The following is a 21552-nucleotide window of genomic DNA, read 5'->3' as shown; positions in this document are numbered from 1 at the left end:
CATGCCAAAGCATTTAACATATTTGATTTGTTAAAATGTCAGTGCAGTTAATTATATGTGCATGATTCCACTGATCAATTTGAATTCAAGAGTAATGAACCAGAGTTGTGCCTCTGCATACATACGTGTGTTTGTGTGTGTGTGTGTGTGTGTGTGTGTGTGTTTGCGCACTCTTTTGCCTCTTTTGTCTGTGCCAGAGTGAGCACATCCATGTACACACCTCATTGAGCAAACATTGCTAGCAGAGGGCAGTAAAATATTAGCTTCCTTTGTACTTGAGCTCATTATCATAAACTCCATAAACCCTTCAGAATCATGCAAGCCCACCCAAGAGATCAGTTATATCTGTGTATGTACTTGTATATTTGCATGTGTGATTCCAGTGTCCATGCACAGCTCTCCAGTTAGCAGTCTTGAAAGGTGCAGACCAGGATGCAATTCTGCATTTACTTTACATTACATTACATTACATTTAGCAGACACTTCTTGACCAAAGTGACTTACATATGTCAGCTATATTACAAGGGATCACATTGTCCCCGGAGCAACTTGGGGTTAAGTGCCTTGCTCAAGGGCACAACGGTGGAAGCCGGGAATTGAACCGACAACTTTCAGGCTACTGCACTGCATGCTAGCCCAGCTCCTTAACCACTACACTACCACCGCCCCATTTAGCTATCCATTCTCTGTGTTTGTTCAAAACAGCTCTTGTGTTTGTACACAGTCCTGAAACAATGTTTCTTAGACAGCCACAGGGTGTTACAGCCTATCAACATGTTGCTTCAGGGGCACAGAATGGGGGGGTGCAATTTATTAGGCTGTTGAGTTCAAATAACAACATCTTGTCAGAATCACAGACTGTGCCTTTAATCCTCAGACATCTCAGAAATGACTCAGCACTTAGTCCGATGCTAATGAGACAACTCCAACCAGCTGGTGACCTGAGTCCCTGGATTGTTTTCACCCCTGTGTATCAGAGTGTGTGACTTATACAAATCAGCTTGTTGAATATGATCTACTTGTTTTGTCATCCATGTGTGTGTCAGGTTTGCAACAGGTTCTCCTCAACGCCTTTGATTTCAATGGCACCTTCTCCACTGGTTTCTATGATGGCATCACCCTTGGCAACTGGAGTGTTGCCCTTAGCAACAGGTGCATTTCCATTGACAACGGCCATTCGTGACTGTGTGCATTTGCGAGGTTTGCCCTACGACACAACCATACTGAACATTCTAGAGTTCTTGGGGGAATTCACCGCAGATATTGCACCACACGGAGTCCACATGGTGCTTAACGCACAGGTAACATATGCACATAAGAAACTACTCACACTCTATACACACTCTTTACTATACACTCTTATTCACACACATGCAGATTACTCTAACAGTGTGTGTGTGTGTTTGTAAAGGGCCGTCCGTCTGGCGAGTGCTTCATCCAGATGTCCTCTCCGGAGCGAGCCTTCCTGACCGCACAGCGGTGTCACCGCCATCTGTTAAAGGAGCGTTGTGTCGAGGTGTTCCCGTGCTCCAATGATGACATGCGTCTTTTACTGAGGGGCGGGTTTATGTGCCCAAGTGGGCGGGGCTTGTCCCCACCACCATGTAAGTTACGGCGTAAGTGTGCTGGGGCAGGGTGCTTTCCCATTGGCTGGTAGGTGTGGGAGCTCTGTCACTCAATCTAGATCAATCTCTTCAGGTGTGGTGACTCATGGTATGTTTCTTTCTCCATAAAATGGACCATTTGGGATGATCACATCAGCATTGGCTAAATCAAGCTGTCACTCAAACCTGGTGAGGGGTGACCTGTAGAAATTCAGTAGAAATGTACTGATGGGGTGGACAAGGTGTTATAGCATAATGGTGTTGATGAATGTGAATGTTGGTGTGTCCACGCATAGCCACTAATGAATCGTGTCTGTTGATTGAAAGTCAGCTTTGGCTCCCATTCGGATCATTTGCTGAAACACTACTACTGCAAACAAGATGGGAAGAGAAGGGTTCATAGTGCATTATGTAGAATTCACTGTAGAATAGTCACAGCGGTGTATCAGCAATCCAATTGATCATATGGGACGTTCCATGGAGTGCCTCTTCCCATCCTGTTGGTAGGAGAGCTCACTGGTCTCTTCATCAGTGTGTTGTTTCACAGACGATAATAATTGCACAGATTCCACCTGCGTAGATGTATTGCAACTGTATGTGTGTAGCTTGCAGGGTCCTCTGTGAATGTGACTGAAGGAGATGAACATATTTGAATATTTGCATTTGCAGGTGTCTCCAACCCCTCTTACTTTCCACATATGGGGATGATGCTTCCCATGGAAGCATCTCTTTATCCAGCCCACTTCCTGGTCAACACGCCACATCCACTGCCCTTTTACACTGCCTACTACCCCAGGTACAACCCTTATATATACAGTCAATGGGTACACCACATGGACGCTCCCCACAGCTGTAAGTGCTAATGGACATACTGTATCAGTGCAGCCATGTGGCTTTGCTAACGATGGATGTTTTTTTGTCCCCCCCCCCAGTCCCCCAGGCTCCCCGCCGCCACAGGGCTTCTACCCATCAGTATCCTCCCAGTGCCACACCTTACCTGCACCTGCACACGCCCTTCCCAGCACAGTCAACCAGGTGACCCCTCAGGACACACACACACACACACACACACAGGCACACCTGTTGGCTCTAAATATCCCTTCCTCACTACATACCAGTGCAAACACACACACACACTTACACACACACACACACACACACACACACAGAGAGACAGAGAGAAGGAAGGAGAGAGAGATAGATAGAGAAACAGGTTGCTGTTTCGGGCCAGCTTTAGAGCGGATGAGTGAATTGAGGATGGGAAACCTGAGTGACATGTTGTTCATTGCGGCCTTCTGTACAGCATATAATCTTCTAATAGCAACAGCCTCTCCTCCAAGAGATTGTATTGTGAATCTGATGGCTCACCCACTCCTACAACCAGAAGAACAAGCCTGTCCTCCCCAAATCCACCGCACAGGTTTGGGTGGGGTGCACTTGACTTTAAAACCAGTGTCAACTTGAGCCAGAGTTTTGCATGTAGCCACACACACACACAGAGAAAGAGAAAGAGAAAGAAAGAGAGAGAGTGAGTGAGAGAGAGAAACACACCCATATTAAAGATATACACACACATCAACTTCTTATGCCTCAGTGATGTTCACTTTCTATCTCACACACATCTTCATTTGTGTCCAGTATTCACCTGCTGATGGCCTCTCACACACATTTGAGCACACCCACCTCACCCACCCTAAAGAATGGGTGTGTATTTAAGCAGGGAGGTAAGGGAGGATTACAGCCCTATGTCTCTTGGTGCATGTGTGTATGGGTGGGGCAGTGTGTGTGTGTGTGTGTGTGTGTGTGTGTGTGTGTGTGTGTGTGTGTGTGTGTTAGCTGTGGTGTTGGGAGAAGGGTGCGGTGTGTGGGTCTGTGGGTAAAATCCTTCAGAGGTTAAAGGGCATTGTGATGGGAGGAGGGCCAAGTAACACAACTAAATATCACCTTCCCCTTTCTCAGGTCAACAACAATGACGTCCTAGTTACAGTTCCTGCCTTACTCTCGGCCAAGCAGCCGGTCACAGAGCAGAGTCTGGGAGTTGGAGCTTTGCTGGACCTGCAGATGTCTTGGAACAGGACATAATATTAAGGACAGCTGAATACATTGAACAGTAGCTGTGCATTTTGTATTTGTGCTCTTAGATATATTCATTTAGTTATTTATGCAGAACTGTTAAAGATGAAAATCTTTAAAATTCAAAAAAATGAAATTCTCCAACAAAATACCTACAAAACAATGGCATGCCTGAAGGACCATAGTGGACAGTTGATCCCTGTCTTCTGTGCATGTGTGTGTGGGACACACAGCAGTACTGGAGAAAATGGCTTGCAGAATTACATCATCATTTTAAGTCTAGAGAAGCATTTTATTGTTTTGACAGCAGCTACTTATTGCACCTAAAACACCAAAATGTCTAAAATGTGTGTGTACTGTGTGTGTGTGTGTGAGAGAGAGAAAGAGAGAGCGAGATAGATTGAGAGAGTAAAGAGTCCATGTTTACATGTTTGTCCTCAACAAGTAGTTAGCATGAAAATCTAGTTATTTTCTAATGTCTGATGTGTTTCACCAAGTTCTCAGGGAACTCCAGGAGTTGTCCTCACAGCAAATGCACATTACCTCCAGATGTAACAGGTTCCTTATGCAAAGTGACCAAAAACTACACACACAGCATACTCTCCTCCCAGTCTGTGTGCTTGCAAGGAAGCAGCCCTGAGTGCGGTGAAGGTAACTTGCTCTACAAATTGAGCTGCAGAAAGGTTAAAAGAGACGCAATCCAGGAGGCCTAGATAATTCATAATTGTAGACCACATAATACTTATGTGTTTCATTACAGAATATCATAGTATACCACTCTGTATGTGCCTGTGAGACAGTTGGACAGAAACATGATCTGATTATAGAATATATTTTAAGTACATCTTTTGTATGTCTGTCTATTTTGATTTTTAATTTGATTTTGTAGCTTTTAGGTCTTTGAATTGGCTTTTATGTAAAAAAAAAAAATCTTTCCTTTGTGAATGAAGATGTTACATTTTTCTTGTGTTTACAATGTCTGCCAAATTTAAATGCACTGTTGATTCAGAAATTCATCATGCTTCATGTTTGTGTGTCTCTGAAAACAATGCTTGCCATCAATTCCAACATTAAAATATCAGGCAGTACAGTACTCCAAACAGCGGATTCCAAAAATCACAAGTGGATCATGATGTGAATGAGCTCCTCTGATCAACAAAGAACTTCCCACACCCAGAGCAGTGTGTATGTCTAAATTGGGAGCATATTGTATGTAGGTGTGCTTTTAAAGTGTGTCTGCATCTGTGTAAGGCTTCCTTCTGTACATTACAGTAGATGAGTAAGTTGAAATATAACACAATGTGATGTAATTTGACCCAGAACCTAAATAAAGAAACTGAAGCTGAAAGCGTTTTGATTGATAATTATGTACTACTGTGACACGACCTGCACTACAAGATGTGCAGTGGCACCTGACACAATACCTGACCAAGCTGTCTGTACCATACAAGCTACTAATATGGATGGGGCATGAAAATAGCCATAACCCTGGTCAGTTTTTCTTTCTGTTTGTGTGTGTGTGTACAAAAAAAAGACATCACTCATTAGCATTTTAAAGTCACTTGAATTTATTTACAATGATGTGAAATACTGATGAGGCTTAAGAAAACTGTTCACATGGAGATAGAAATACAGGCTTAGCTGCCTTCTAAGTGCAGCTCTGAGAACAGGAATTTGGACACTTGTTTACACATGTCTGTCATTCACAAATAATCTATTGACAAACATCTCTGTAAAAAGACTGATGTACTGCTTCATATCTATAAGAATGAAGGAGGCTTAAGAATTTGGAATTTCAGGTGGGAGTTCTACAGCGGTGGTGTCTGGTGCCCTCCTCTGGTCACTGTTCATGCCTGCATTGAATGAATCTGGGTCAGTAAGTTCAGGCGCTATTAGGATAAAATGCTATTAGGACTGAAATGTTACTGTGCCAAAAGTTATCTATCCAGGGGATGAGGAGGCATTTTTGACATTTTCTCCACATTTGTTCATGTCAGTAACACACGCTTAAAAGCTCTTGTCATGAAGCGTAATTTACAAATCTTACACTCTCTCCCTCTTCCCCCCTCTCTCTGTCTGTCTCTGCAGAGAGCACAGCACACCATACCTCTTCAACCTGATGCATTTCTAACCTCTCACGCACCAAGAAAATCTAAACAACACACACTCTCTCTCTCTCTCTCTTTTACACACACACACACACACACACACACACACACATACATTTTAACTCATTATAGCAATCTAATGGGTTGTCTCCCAGTGTGAAAAGAGAGGGGAGAGGCAGGGAGGAGAGCTGATCCCATTGACTCTCTCACTCCCCATTAAGAGTGGCAGCCACACGAGAGCAGTACAAATCCTCATAGTCTCTGCATAATCAGCACTATATTAGCGTCGGACACTGCTAGTAATCGCAATGGTCCCACCAGGACTTTAGGACCATAATGAAAAAAGGCTTATTTCCTCCATAAGCTTTCAAAGCAATTAAATTCATTCTAAATGTTTTGGCAGCGCTGGCAGCTTAGAATCATATGACAGAGTGAGATGGCACTTGTGTAGTTCCTGTTCTTGAATGGTTCATATAAGTAAAATGGAGACAGGTAGGCATTCAAAAGTATAAAATACATATACACCAGGGAGATCTGTCAGACTGTTTCTTCATGTCTGGTTATTGAGACAAAAAGAACAGATTGGTGAGCAAGAGGATAAAAATTGGATGAATTTCTTGGACGTTGCTTGGCAACTGTGTCCAAAACAACACAACATAGATATCACTCCACCAGTCTGCATGCTGATGGATGGGATGTGTTGTCTTTTACCATCTCTCTCTCTCTCTCTTTCTCTCTCTCTCTCTCCCTATCTACCTCAATCTCTCGCACACACACATTCTTTGTCTCTCTCTCTGTCTGTCTGTCTGACTGACTGACTCACAAGCTTTCTCTTTCATAAACATACAATTTTGTTTCACAGACATGCACATAACTCACTCTGTTAATGTCCCTTTCTCTCACACACAGTCACCCCCTCATTATCTTTCTCTCTTGATCTCACACACACACACACACTTGTAAATACCCTGAAGACTTGACACTAAAAACCCAGTACTAAATATCAAAGGCGTCACACAAGATTAAACTAAGAGCCCAAATCAGGCTCAATCTTATATAGAACCTTTTTGTAACATCTGCATCTCTTGCCAACAATGTCTAAGTCGTTCCTGTGGTATTTAAAATGACCAATTATTTAAGGAGACTTCAGGAAATCTGAAAATACTTTAAAATATGCCAATATAAATGTTTTCATCAGTATGTGTGTGTGTGTGTGTGTGTGTGTAAGAAAGTCTTAGAGTTCGGTCATCAGTAGAGTCCTCAGCAGTTTCTCTCTGTCCATTTTCAGATCTTCCGTACTACTACCACTGCACACACACATACACAGACAGATACACAAATACACACACACACACACACACACACACACACACACACACACACACACACACACACACACACACACACACACACACACACACACACAGAGTCAAGAGAGAGGTTGAGTCAGGTCATTCAGTCTTTTTCTTGTGTGTCCATGCAAGCTAATGATAGAGTGTGTGGGCATGCACATGCATGTGTGTATTTGTGAGCATGCATGTATGTGCGTGCATGTGTGTGTGTGTGTGTGTGTGTGTGTGTGTGTGTGTGTGTGTGTCTCACCTCTCAGTATGTGCTGGCTTACAGGGCAGTAGGTGTGGGATGGAGGTCTGGTAGAACAGTGGAGAGTCACACTTGTCCATCTGCTACAGAAAAATGGAGCAGTCACACATAAGCTCATACACACGCTCCCAAAATACACCAGAACACACACACACACACACACACACACACACACACACGCTGCCCACTCACACACACAAAAACACCCACTTACACAGGCAAAGGCCCACACACATGGAAAAAGGTGGATTGTCCGCACACTTGCTCCCATCAGGAATTTTTATTGACTAATTCACCCGTGTGTGACCACACATGGATGCACATGGTATACATGAACACACACACACACACAAAAACACCCACATACGCAAAGGCACACACACATGGATGCACATGGTATACATACACACACACACACACACACACACACACAGTGGCATTACTGGTGAGTATATGGGTGACTGTACCTGTTTATCCAGTACACACACACACACAGTGTTATTACCGGTGGGTATATAGGTGGTTGAATCTGTTTATCCAGTGAGTTGATGGAGCCTGATTTTCCCATGCTGCTTTGTGAGGAGATTGCTGCAAGGGCCTCTGGGAGATCATCTTCATCACTATGGTTACTACAGAGCAAACAACCAGAGGCAACACATGAGCCCAGTGCTTATACATAGATGTGTCTGTGTGTGTGTGTGTGTGTGTGTGTGTTTGTGTGCGCACGCACGCTTGTAATTGTGACTCACAAGCTAAACTGTCTGACCAGTCTTCGGCGGCGATCTTTAGGTTTTTCTGCCTCCTGAGACCTAAATGATAAAGATTAAAAAAAAGAAAACAGATTTTGTGACAGCTCATTTTAATACCTTAAGACTAGCATATAATTGCATTAAGAGGTGTGTGTGTGTGTGTGTGTGTGTGTGTGTGTGTGTGTGTGTGTGTGTGTGTGTGTGTGTGTGTGTGTACACGTCGTGTCTAAAAAGAGTGAACACATTACCTGGCAGGCTGTGCTGCAGGGGAGGAATGGTCCTTCTCCACCTTTGAAACCAGCAGATCAAGATGTCTGATCAGTACAAGTGAGAATGAAATCATTAAAGCCACTTCAGACTCTGGCTCAGAGACTTTGGAGAGGCTTCTGGATTCTAATCTGCTATGAAGAGATAGTTACAATTTCCCTACCATGGAAATTAATCAGTCAGGCTAGAAATGATAAGCCATGCATTTGAATTGATAGGATTTCATTCATTATTAAATTGGAGGTTTGGGAGAGAAATGGGGAATAAAAATGTTTTCACTACTAGATGAACATCTGACAAGTAGAGGTCACCATCTTGTAAACAGGTCATACAGTCTTTCCTTCAGCATGTCAAAGAGATAAGATGAGGCATTACATAACAACCATGACAAGACTCACACCGCGGTCTCATTCAACACAGCCCATCCTCCATCATAATCCCTCTGAGTCTACACGCAAAGCAGCCCAATGAAGGAGCCCCCCCCAGGCCAAGTCAGTGAAGAGAAGCCCAGAGCCTCATCACAGCCTGGTGACCAGTAGGCTGACTGATCTCAGATCAGCGATCACTCACTCACCCGGAGGACGTTGCTCTTCTTCATCTGCTCCTCCAGGAGGGAGGGCGAGGAGGGCAGGCTCTTCTCAGACAAGGGCTTCTCCTCCGCCTGACCGTGAGAGTTTAATATCACCGTTATTATTGTTGCTACCGCTGCTGCTGCTGTTGTTGTTGTCATAGGCAAAGTGGGATTTGTTGGAGGGGGGCAGGGGGTGGCAGGGGATTTGTAATGCCAGGAACAAGTAGTGGTGGTGGGAACATTGCTCTGAGGCATACACTCATTTTGAAAAATAGGTAATGATTTCTGTTTTCTCATTAAGAAAGACAAGCATCACACTAAGAATGCATTATTAAATATAAATCAGACAGGAAGAGAGAGAGAGAAAGAAAGAAAGAAAGAAAGAAAGAGAGAGGGGGAGAGAGAGAGAAGGCGCAAAGGTGGATAAAGCTGAGAGAGGGAGAGAGAAAGAGAGAGTGTTTGTCTGAGACAGACGGGAGGAAGACAGTTAAAGAGAAAGAGAAGGTATTAGTTTCTCTTTCTCTCTAATCGGTCTCTTTTAATCCAACATTTCACCTCAGAAACTCTAAAATCCTCCTCTTTACAAGAGGACGGAAATCCCCCTCCTGTATTAAGGGAGTGTAATCCCCGCCTCTGACCGTGTTCATGTTGATGTGGAGAGTCGGCCAGGGAGACGAATCCACCACTGCCTCCAGCTGCTGCTGTTGCTGTAGGGGTACGGCCCAGGCTTCTGAAACCGACACACGCACACATGCACGCGCACACACACACACACACGCACATTAACAGTCCCTCCCCCACAGTGGAGTTACAGAATGTACAGTACAGGCACACTCATGGACGAACACACACACACACATGCACAGGCACAACGTTCAGTGTGGACTCACTGGGCTTTGAGAGTGTGAGGCCAAGTGCTTCTTGATTGCTGTAGAGGTGGTGGTGGCAGTAGTGGCGGATTGAGGAATACGGGGCCTCATTCTCCTCCAAGCTGAAGCGATGGGCATCAGCGCTGCTCATTGGAAAGCTACAAAACATCTCCAAATTTGAAACAGCTTCAACTTGTTGTAGACTTTTCAAGCCATTACTCCCCATTGTGGAGGTATGCACACACACACACACACAAAGGTTTATACATTTGGAGATTCTGTGCTTCTACAAGTCAAAGAGGAGGATCTGAGACGTGGGCTCTACCCTCTACCCTGCAAGTTCTTACTATATTATTTGCTTGTGTTATGCACATGGATTTTTTTGCTGTGTGTTTTGGGTTAGCATTGTTGTATGTGTATAGTAAATGGAACGGGTGCACATTTGGAACAGACAGAACGAGGCAGGACATGCCCTAAAATAGTTCAAAACCAGTCAGTGCTTCAGAGGCATAGAGGGCAGTGAGGACTCACACAGACACGTTTATGTGCATCTGTGTGCTGAATAACAGGGTGTGACTGTGAACAATAGAAAATGTGAACAATAGAAATGTGCAATGGAATATGCATAATGGTGATTTATTAAATTGGATTGATGTTTCAATTCTTAAAAAAGGGGTTTGGGAAATAGATGAAACTCACAAATCTTCTTCTTCTCTTACACACACACACACACACACACACACACACACACACACACACACAGTAAATACACCCAAAGTGCGCTATACAACTTTCACTGAGATATATATGAGCGCCATTAGTTTCTCTTTAGTATTTCAAGGATTCACAGAGGAGGGGCACAGCTGAAAGATTGTAAACAGTGCATTTGTTTTATTAAGACAGTTACCACAGCAACAGCACTAGTAGACTATGGCATCAACAAAAGGGCTCCCCTTAATGTTGGATTGTAAGGCAGCAAGAGAAGACATAATTAAAAAAGTAAAAACAGTGGCCACTGACACATTCCGAATGTAAAACAGCAAAAATCAGCCTATTCAGCAGGTTAATGCCTAAGAAAATCTCAGATTCACGCTGGCAAAAAAGTTATAAATCCTCAAGTATATATTTAGATTCCCAGACAAAATATAAGGCAAGTAAGTAAGACACAGTAATCACGTGATTTAGGATCATAAGACATTTAGGATGATATTTAGGATCATATGACACTCATCCTCTGTCCAATCAGGGGGAGACTAGAGGAAGCGTTTATGATGACGACGATGATGATGATGATGATGTCACAATATGAGCGATGAGGTGATTGAATCACGACGAGGCCACTGGGTGAGGTGCCACACACATGCACGCACACACGCACGGACACACATACAAACACACGCACGCATGTACGCACACACTAATAAACACACACACAGACACACACGCACGCACACACACACTTTGCCCCTTCAGAGTGCAGTCATATGTTTGTCATGGTAAACCACCGACACACTCCTGCTTCCTTGTTCTTCTCTGAAAACACACACACACACACACACACACACACACACACACACACACACACACACACTTGAACATTTGGAAATGAAATGAAGGAATGGATACATACAGTATAGATACATACAGTAGGTGAGCATATGCATGGTTTAATGTATGCCTTTGTGCAACAGAGTGGCTTAATGCATTGATACATATCTATCCATGTGCCACAGTGTGCAAACTCTAGAATATTCTGTAGCAAATATGGTTGAGCCAGTAATGAAATCAAAGTAGAATTACAGTCTGAGAGATACATAACGGTGACTGCCATAGAATTCTCTTAACTGCTGATTACAAAGCTGTTTGTTATCCAAATATGGTACAAAATGTTTAAAGGCTCAGTATGAGTCAGATGTTTGAACATCAAAAGGGGTGACCCTAACCCATCCGTAATGTTCCCTTGCATGTGTGCATGCATGTATGTATGTGTGTGTGTGTGTGTGTGTGTGTGTGTGTGTGTGTGTGTGCGCGTTACCTGTGTGGTGGTGTATGTAGCTCAGGAGGCTGGACGTAAAGCGGAGGTGTCAGGCTTGGGGGGCGGGTCCTGTGCCATGAATCCTGACCAATAGGAATGTTGTGTTTATACTGTTGAAAGAAGCAAATGTAAATCATTTATACAAACCAAGATCTATACAGATATACACGTGTGTTTGTGTGTGTGAGGGAGGGAGAGGGAGGGGGAGAGGGGGAGAGAGAATGAGTAGGGGAGAGAAAGAAAGAGAGAGAGAGAGAAAAACAAATTACCTGGTGTAGGCTTGCCTCAGGACTGCTCTGGTCACTAGAAAGCAAATCACACTGTAACTCACAGTAATTCACAGAATCCCATGCACCTGTATATCTGTATACCTTATACCCCCCCCCCCTTTAACACAAGCACAGTATGTATGAATGGAAAATACACATCTGGTGAAATCTACACATGTTCACTCGAGACGTCTATCTCACCTGATGTGTGGGTGTTTATTAGGGGTGGTAACTGTGGGAGAAAGAACACATGATCTCATCAGCAGGGGCCAGACCATGAAGCACCGGCTACTTTCATCTGCCCCACACACACACACACACACAAACCACAGTCCAGCAGAGCCCAGGCTGGCGCTAACCGCACATTAGCATTCAGTCAGACTCGTCCCCAGCAGCTGCCCCCGCCCCTACTCCCTCATATCAGCAGCTCCGAGAGGAGTGACCGTCTGCAGCAATCGGAGCGCTCGTGGTGATAACTCTTCGCACAAAATGACAGCAGACAAAAGCTGCATTAATCAGGGCTCGGCCCCTGCTCTAAGGCCACTTAAGGATTCTCCGCACACGCTGGCTATTCTGGAGCGCAGAAAGCCAAACAGCCAACACCATGATACCCTCACAACAGGCGGCGTGTAAGTGTTAGATCACCAACAAAGATTTTGCTGGACTGGAGGCAAACACAGGCTCAGTTATTATCTCTTTCAAATGCAACAGTGTGATTTCATTCAATTTCAAATGCACTCATTATATAATGGCTAGTATGTGGAGCTGCTGGAGGATATGTTTGTGTGTGTGTGTGTGTGTGTGTGTGTGTGTGTGTGTGTGTGTGTTCTGGTTTAAGGGCTCCTACAGCACAGAAGGAATCAGTCAGAGCTTGTCAGTGAATGGCTTCTAAAGGGGCTCCAGAGAGAAAGAGAAAAAGAGAGAGAAAGAGAGAGAGAGAGAGAAAGAGAGAGAGAAAGAGAGGGGCAGAAGATGTTCATGTAGTGTGTTTGGCTCCAGGCAGACTGTGAGTGTTCGAGTGTGTGTGTGTGTGTGTGTGTATGTTGTACCCTTGCTTAGTGATTGGCTCCTGGAGGGGTATCTCTTGCTTGGTCGCCTCTCAAACGTACTTGTTCTCCTCAAACGACCCCCATGTGTTGCCTGGTACTCCGTCTTCCCACTAACACACACACACACACACACAGTGTCATCACAATTTAAACATTTTTCTGATTTGTGTGCAAACTTTCTATGGCAAACAGGAATTCCGGCACTAGTCAGTGAGTTTGCACTGGTCACTGTGCGCTCAGCAATGGGCCATACTGTAGGCGGGACTGACCTGAAGCGGAAGCGTGAGCCCAGGCGTGTGAAGTCACTGCGGCTGCTCTGGTTCTTGGCGGGCTGACGCAGCCGGAAGAAGGCGTGGCTCTCCACCGCACACTTCCACAGCTGCTTACAAGAGCGGGAACTAGACAGCTCAAACACAAAGGTGTGCTCCTGCTCCCGGCCCTTGGTAAACACATGTTACACATTTTACACACACACACACACACACACACACACACACACACACACACACACACACACAGACAGACACACACACTTTCAGATCACTGTCTTTCTTACAGAGCCACCCTACCAGTTTCAACCAGTGAACAAAAATCAACAGCTGATTAAATATTCTATATACAGTATATCTATATAATATGTCAACAGAATGCATAAAAACAATGGTCACTCTTTGCCAATATACAAAGAGTAAACAGTTAAGTAAAGCAAATATTTTTGTGTGTAACTGAAATTTGTCATTGAACAGGGTGTTAATCGGAATATTGGAAGTACTCACTTTTTCATCATCTTCGACCACTACTAAAGTTAATCTACTCCTCTTAAAGTCCAGACGTGTAATTTTAGGCCTAATAAAAAAAAATAGAAGAATAAGGGGAAAAAAATTATTTGAATATGCACTTAACACTTTGAACAAAGTAGAAAGATGTGTGAGCATGTGTTTTTTACCAAAAGAAAAGGCCTATTTTGTTGGACTTCTCAAACACAAGAATCCCAGTGGGAGTTAGTCCAAGGGCATATTCTCCCCCATCTCGACCCTACAAGTAACACGCATGTGCACAGACAACACAGAAATACAAGCAACCAGTTTACATTCTGCTCATCCAGTGATAAGTGCCAAGGATGTAATATTTTAGATAATTACTGCAAGAATGTCTATTATGTTGACACAGCCACCCAGTGAAGTACCCTCCCCACTGATCACCGTGAAAAACCCATTTGCTATCGAGTCAGAAAGAGCAAAGGGCAACTAGGCAACTTTTTTACTCCTAGGAAGAAAATGTGTGTGTGTACCTTCACAACGTGCATGTCGACGCCGTACATCTCCAGCCATTTGCACTTATTGAGAAAACTTATTTCTGCTTGAGATGGACTCATGCCCCTGTGGACACACACACAGACACACACACAGACACAGACACACACACACACACACACACACACCTTTGACCACAGCAGATGAAAGGCAAATTTGCAAAAAACAACCATGCAACTACTTCATGCTTTCCTTAGATTCTAGGTTATCACTGGCTTCTCGCCAAGCATGAAAATACCGGTCACCTCATTTTCAAACGCTCATTCCCATGCTCTCATTTACAGATGACTAGAGACGTGTGAAAAGAGGACCAGTACGCTGACTAATCTGCTCTAATATAATTGGATGATCGAGCTGAGCTAGACAGCTGATGCAGCAGGTGTTGTCTGGTGAAACGATGGGCAATCGACACCATTCCTAGCGCTCAATTTAATACAGTATGGGTGAGTGGGTGGGTGTGTGGGGGGTGGGGGATTCAACATCCAAACCTAGACGCCCACACGTATGCAAATCCCAAAACTAATCTAGAAGGGAAAGTTTGAACGACTGTACACCAAAGGTCAATTCCCTCCTCCAAGATTAAATTAAAAACACACTACAGTTGTCAGATAATCCACTGGTCAATTTTCTTTCTTTTTCTCCCTCGCTGTGTGTGTGTGTGTGTGTGTGTGTGTGTGTGTCAGTGTGCGCGTGTTTCAATGGATAATCCACTGGTCAATGTGAATTAATCTCTCACAGAGAAAGACACAGATTGCGATAACACACACACACACACACACACACACACACACATATATATATAAATATATATAAATGAATACATGCTCTCCCTCCCAAACACCCCCACACACACACACACACACGTGCCTACCTCCATTCCATCCACTTATGAAAGATGTCAGCCTCCATAGTTTCTGACTGTTTGGGGGAAAAACGGAACTCAGACACCAGCACAGGAGTGTGTTCCTGCGGATCACAATCCCCCATCTCACCTATGTGTGCATGCACGCACACACACACACACACACACACAACAGACACAGACACATGTATTTTTACATATATTGGGTGTGCTGTTGAGACATACAGATACAGACACAAGTGAAGGTCTCTTTTCGGACAACAGGGAATAAACATCACAAGCTACAAGCACACAAGGCAAACACACACCACCTCACATCCACAAAGACTCACTCTGGAGGCAGTAAGAACCCAGTTCAAGCGGCCACATCATAAGGACACTTTTAACCTGCGGACACAGAGAAAACACAGGCCTTTATTAGTGTTAGCGCCAAAGAGCCTCACAGTCTGGTCACATAATACAGATCCTCTTTGTCAGCCTAGCTGTTCCCTCTCAGTTCTCTAGTTCTCCATGGGCTCATCCCTGAACATACACACACACACACACACATATATATAAGGCCTTACCAAGCTCAAATATGCATAAAATTAGATATGTGCTGGTGTGCTTCTTAATCATATACTTATGTAACTAGTTACACATAAAAGTCCTTCAAATGGATGTACAAGGTTGCATGTGTATGTCCATGTGTGTCCTGAATGTACAGTATATACAATGACTGTGTGCAGAAAGTGTGTTGAATGTGTCCCCACTCTTTAAATAGAACTGTGTGTTGCTTCTCATCAAATTCTTTTATTAAAAGATCACATCTCAGAGGACCAACGACCCAGATCAAACAGACACACACACCCACAGACACACACACACACACACACACACGTGCCTACCTCCATTCCATCCACTTATGAAAGATGTCAGCCTCCATAGTTTCTGACTGTTTGGGGAAAAAACGGAACTCAGACACTAGCACAGGAGTGTGTTCCCATGGATCACAATCCCCCCATTCACCTATGTGTGCATGCACGCACACACACACACACACACACACAACAGACACAGACACATGTATTTTTACATATATTGGGTGTGCTGTTGAGACATACAGATACAGACACAAGTGAAGGTCTCTTTTCGGACAACAGGGAATAAACATCACAAGCTACAAGCACACAAGGCAAACACACACCACCTCACATCCACAAAGACTCACTCTGGAGGCAGTAAGAACCCAGTTCAACGGCCACATCATAAGGACACTTTAACCTGCCGGACACAGAGAAAACACAGGCCTTTATTAGTGTTAACGCCAAAGAGCCTCACAGTCTGGTCACATAATACAGATCCTCTTTGTCAGCCTAGCTGTTCCCTCTCAGTTCTCTAGTTCTCCATGGGCTCATCCCTGAACATACACACACACACACACACATATATATAAGGCCTTACCAAGCTCAAATATGCCGCAAAATTAGATATGTGCTGGTGTGCTTCGTCATATACTTATGTAACTAGTTACACATAAAAGTCCTTCAAATGGATGTACAAGGTTGCATGTGTATGTCCATGTGTGTCCTGAATGTACAGTATATACAATGACTGTGTGCAGAAAGTGTGTTGAATGTGTCCCCACTCTTTAAATAGAACTGTGTGTTGCTTCTCATCAAATTCTTTTATTAAAAGATCACATCTCAGAGGACCAACGACCCAGATCAAACAGACACACACACCCACAGACACGACCCAATTCTGACAACAGGGCAGGAAAATGGCCTTCTTCCATTAGACACTGAATTTAGGAACAGGGAAGCACTCCTATCCATCTGTATGTATGCATGTGTATGCGTGGACATGCGTGTGGTGTGTGTGTGTGCATGTCTTATGTGCAGTGTGCGCATGTATATGTGTGTGTGTGTGCATGTCTGATGTGCAGTGTGCATGTATGTATATGTGTGTGGTGTGTGCGCATGTCTGACGTGCAGTGTGTGCATGTATATGTGTGTGGTGTGTGTGCATGTATATGTGTGTGGTGTGTGTGCCTGCATGTCTGATGTGCAGTGTATATGCAGCTGTAATCTTACTTGCCAGACAGAATATCTTGTCTCAGCTGCAACACAAAAAGGTACCTGGAAAAACAGAAGAAGAGTCAAACAATTGCACACACACTGGCAAACATGTCATGTTCCACTGAAACACTTTTGACTGTAGCCAAAAGTAGCACAGGTGGTATGACACAAATGCATGCCTGTTTGTGTGTGTGTGTGTGTGTGTGTGTGTGTGTGTGTGCATGTGTGTGTGTGTGTGTGTGTGCGTGTGTCATGTTTGTTTATATTTTACCTGGTGAACTCCTCATGCAGGTTGTTGGGTTCTGAAGAGTAAAACTTCACCCTGAAAAACAGGACGAATGGAGGAGCATCTAGGAGGAGTGAGAGAAACAGAGACAGGGTGGGCAGATACAAAACAGGTCAAACCTTACTTTACAAACACTTTCAGACAACTCTGATGCAACACCTTATCTCTCTCTCACACTCTCACACACACACTCACACACACACACACACACACACACACACACGCGCACACACGTCTACAGACCATGAACACTTTACCCTTTGTTGTAACTGAATTAATTTAGGGTACAACTACAAATGAACAGCCTTAGCTTGGGCACACCACTTACAAACATATCACTCTTGTCACTCTTCCTGTCTCAAGTCCAGAGGGTGTGTCTCTCCCCTGAGGAGAAGAGACACACCCTTGGGGTAAATACACACACACACACACACACACACACACACACACACACACACACACACACACACACACACACACACAAACCTAAAGAGCTCTACACGTCCAAGCATGCTAGTCACCATGGAGACAACTGATAATGAGCCCAAGGTCATAATGCACCTGCTATTCAATTCACCACACAATACTCTTTATTCTTGTGTGTGTGTGTGTGTGTGTGTATGAGACAGGGAGAAAGAGAGAGAGTGCAAGTGTGTGTGTGTGTGTGTGTGTGTGTGTGTGTATATGTGCATGGCTTCTTACTTCTGATCTGCTTCTTTATGGGCTTAGTCACATCCAACCATTGCTGTGTGAGGGAGTACACAAAGCAGGAGCAGGGGGGAGAGGAAGGCAACAGACACATTAGTATGGCAGTGTAGCACTTTCGCCTCCAGCTAATTAAAAAATGAAGGACGGCTCATAGAAAGACTTGTCTCATTCTCTCCTCCAAACACGCTCTCTTTCACTCTCTCTCTCACTCTCTCACTCTTTCTCTTCCACCCTCTCTCACTCACCGCCACCTGCTCGGGGTCCACATACTGCAGGCCAAAGTAGTCCGACTCCACCAGGTCAAGATGGTAAATGATCTGGTCAAACAGGTCCTGGCCTTTTGACTTTTTCTATTCCACACAAATGCATGTACACACAGACATAGAGAAAGAAAAATACATTAGAAGAGTGGAATGAGGAGATCTCCAAAGTCACTGTGTCGGTGACCACAGTGTCGTTACAGGAGCCGCTCATGGCCTGTGTGATTTAAGTGGATGAGTGGAATTATGTGATGTCTTGAAAAATCACGGCCAGTCTTGTGTCCAAAAAAGCATGTGAGCAGTTGGGGTTGTTAATGAGATTGCATACAGTCTAACTATGTGTAACACACACACACACACACACACACACACACATCATGAGGTTTGTGGAGTACATTAACCCCACTTTGGCCCATCTCATCTGGCTCCCTCTCCCATTACCAGAATGGGCTGTAATGTCTTTGCGTGGGTGAGCCGGCGTTAAAAGTGGTCCTGACTCATACTACAATAGTAGGATCTAGCCTACTCCACTCCACCTGCCATTAATCCCAGGCCTGTTCGTGTGAAAAGCAACAGCTGGACAAGGAATGAGCTCATGCCACTTTCACAGCATTCTGAACGGCCATTGACAATCAGTGCTTACTATTGACATCTACTTCTCCATTGTGCTTATATCTCATGTCCTGCATGCAACATATCTAGACAATATCAATGCAGCACCAGGCTACAGGAGGAGACGGTCTGGCTGATCCAATTACATTCCGGCCACAATGCTTGCTGTGTTTGTTTTTTACACCTTGGACTGAACATCCTCATCCAGATATCAACAGAAAGCTATCATGGCCCATTATGCTATCACTTCTCTCTCAAGCTCAGGTTTAATCTACAATCCTTTCAAACTCTCTTAACAGACCTCAGTAAACACAGAGATTTGTATGCATTTGGGCATCTATCTCCACTTCAATTCTCTATGTACAGAATGTTGTGTCAAGCCACTGGGCTTCAAGGTTTTCTGCACAAAGTGACCTTGAGCCATGAAAACTTACACAAACAAAATGCCAGACTTGTTTCCTACTTCACTTTGACTTGTCACTTTTCAGTCGTTCACTATATTCCAGTCCACTAAAACAGTGGTTCTTAAACTTTTTGTCTGGCGACCCCCCAAAAAACATGGACCCCCTTCTCTCTAACCAGTGGAATTTGGTTTAGAAAGGTTGCGAGATAGGAATTGGAAGCAGAGGCAGAAAATGTATTCTCTCATAGGTAGACAATGTCAACACCAAAGGCATTAATGTCAATGGCAGCCTTTGACTAAAAACCTTTAGAAAAATGTCTTCAATCCAGACTGCAAATCATTTTGCGACCCCTCCAATATTCTTGGCGACCCACCTGGGGGTTCCGACTCGCAGTTTAAGAACCACTGCACTAAAACTCCAGTCTTTCCCTCTTTCTGTCCCTCACTCTCAGTATCTACCCCTCTCCTTCACCTTCATTTTTCCTTTAAAAATAGACTTGGGATCCTTACAGGAAGGCTGGATTTGGGACACACCTTAGGGGAGTGGCTATAATTGTGTGTGTATGTGTGAGTGTGTGTGTGTGTGTGTGTGTGTGTGTGTATGTATGTATGTATGTGTGTGTGTTTGTGGCCAAACTGTTTTCTTATGTAAGAATATAACAATGTCAAAAAAGAAATAAACAACACACAGAGCCTTATGAAAGCTTAAAAGCCCTGAAAGTTCCCTCTTCTGTGAAAATGTTCCCCGCAAAGAGGAATGCTGCTGCCTGGGGTTTCGAGCATGCTCCCTCACTCCTGACACACATACACACTCACATGCACAATCCTGGCTGCATTCCTGGCAGGAAGCACACGGCAGGCTGGCAGGTCTACTGGCCCCAGCGCTGCCAAAAGCCCCTCCACACACACACACACACACTCTTGCTCTATGTTTTCTTGTCCGTATGCGCGAGCCTACAGGTGATTGGCTCGAGAGGAGGAAGTGGGACCGAGGACCGGACCGCGAGACCATCTGTCCTCCACCGGAACCCTCCCGCAGATTCCCTGCCTCCAGCCAACCACAAACACACACGCAAACAGAGAGACTACACATACAAAAAGTTCATTTCAATTAGTAAAGACGACTTAAAGGTTAAGAAACCACTCACCGACAGTTCCACGTTCACGTCTGAACCGTCCAGTAACAACACGCGACAGGTTATTGTTGAGGTAGTGCCCCCAGCCGCAGGGATGTGGACAAGTGTTCCTCCGCTTACCACAACGGGTGGATGGATCACCTGCTGCTGGTGTTTCTGTCCGGAGCCGCTCCCCCCTCGACCATCCAGCTCGTCCACAGTGGTGCGGGGCCGCCGCCGTGAACGCCGACTGAATGTCCTGCGCAGGAAACCCATCATCTTCCCCGCGAGACCAAGTACTGTCCCGGTGTCACCGAGCCAGTGTCTCCCGGAAACCCGGGAGACTCCAGTAGACTTGTCTCACTCACACACAGAGAGACACACACACACAGCTGGCCAGACGGAGACACGCACTCTCACCCAGACACCTTGTAGTGATTTCTCCACCGCAATCTCAGTGGTTCACCAGCTCACTCCTGGTAGGCTATCCCGCGGAGGATTTGTCCGCATGTGGCGTTCAGAGAGCGGATTACAGATCTGCCCGAAATCAGGCTGGCTTGTCGTTAATTCCAACCGTGTGCCCGCGCGTGAGTTACACCCAAGCAGCGGTTTCTGTTTGTATGTCCCCTTCCACTCGTATCACGGACTGAAACCTCGCGCAGGTAAAAGTCAACCGGAGGAACTGGCCGAACGGCATGTTGCGCGCCTGCGTCAGATTTTCAAGCAAAGAAACTTTT

General features: G+C 44.7%; 2 protein-coding genes across 9 annotated transcripts in view; one reads left to right on the top strand and one right to left on the bottom strand.

Moving 5' to 3' along the window:
- Window positions 1-5025, top strand: part of esrp1 (epithelial splicing regulatory protein 1) — a 9276-nt gene extending 4251 nt beyond the window's left edge. For 2 of the 5 annotated variants that reach the window (XM_048260231.1, XM_048260230.1), the window contains exons 11-16: window positions 1047-1301; window positions 1412-1616; window positions 2274-2400; window positions 2537-2639; window positions 3243-3308; window positions 3564-5025. In XM_048260231.1, coding sequence (XP_048116188.1) covers window positions 1047-1301; window positions 1412-1616; window positions 2274-2400; window positions 2537-2639; window positions 3243-3308; window positions 3564-3686 — 879 coding nt within the window. In that variant the 3' untranslated portion in view covers window positions 3687-5025. Of the gene's footprint in view, window positions 1-1046; window positions 1302-1411; window positions 1617-2273; window positions 2401-2536; window positions 2640-3242; window positions 3329-3563 lie in introns of all 5 variants that reach the window. The other 3 variants (XM_048260232.1, XM_048260234.1, XM_048260233.1) reach the window with 3 other exon arrangements.
- Window positions 5026-5227: 202 nt separating this feature from the next.
- Window positions 5228-21539, bottom strand: epb41l4b (erythrocyte membrane protein band 4.1 like 4B). 4 transcript variants are annotated; one of them, XM_048260238.1, is made up of 23 exons: window positions 20849-21539; window positions 18671-18775; window positions 18420-18462; window positions 17703-17781; window positions 17447-17491; window positions 16582-16634; window positions 15381-15501; window positions 14488-14575; window positions 14143-14231; window positions 13973-14042; window positions 13466-13635; window positions 13197-13306; window positions 12349-12379; window positions 12148-12181; window positions 11879-11988; window positions 9865-10001; window positions 9613-9725; window positions 8978-9064; window positions 8385-8425; window positions 8137-8196; window positions 7893-8016; window positions 7388-7470; window positions 5228-5530 (listed from the first exon to the last, which is right to left on the bottom strand). In XM_048260238.1, the coding sequence occupies exons 1-23, from the start codon at window positions 21092-21094 to the stop codon at window positions 5518-5520; spliced, it is 2052 nt and encodes a 683-aa protein (XP_048116195.1). In that variant the 5' UTR covers window positions 21095-21539; the 3' UTR covers window positions 5228-5517. The 4 variants fall into 4 exon arrangements, with proteins under 4 accessions (XP_048116195.1, XP_048116192.1, XP_048116193.1 ...); XM_048260235.1 differs by lacking the exon at window positions 5228-5530 and adding an exon at window positions 6673-7092; XM_048260236.1 differs by lacking the exon at window positions 5228-5530 and adding an exon at window positions 6673-7092 and having other exon boundaries at window positions 7388-7467.
- Window positions 21540-21552: the final 13 nt, after the last annotated feature.

This window comes from Alosa alosa, chromosome 13 (assembly GCF_017589495.1).
Source record: "Alosa alosa isolate M-15738 ecotype Scorff River chromosome 13, AALO_Geno_1.1, whole genome shotgun sequence".
In the NCBI taxonomy this organism is placed as follows: domain Eukaryota; kingdom Metazoa; phylum Chordata; class Actinopteri; order Clupeiformes; family Clupeidae; genus Alosa; species Alosa alosa.
Note: the sequence above shows the minus strand (reverse complement) of the source record. Positions and strands in the feature narration are given on the sequence as shown.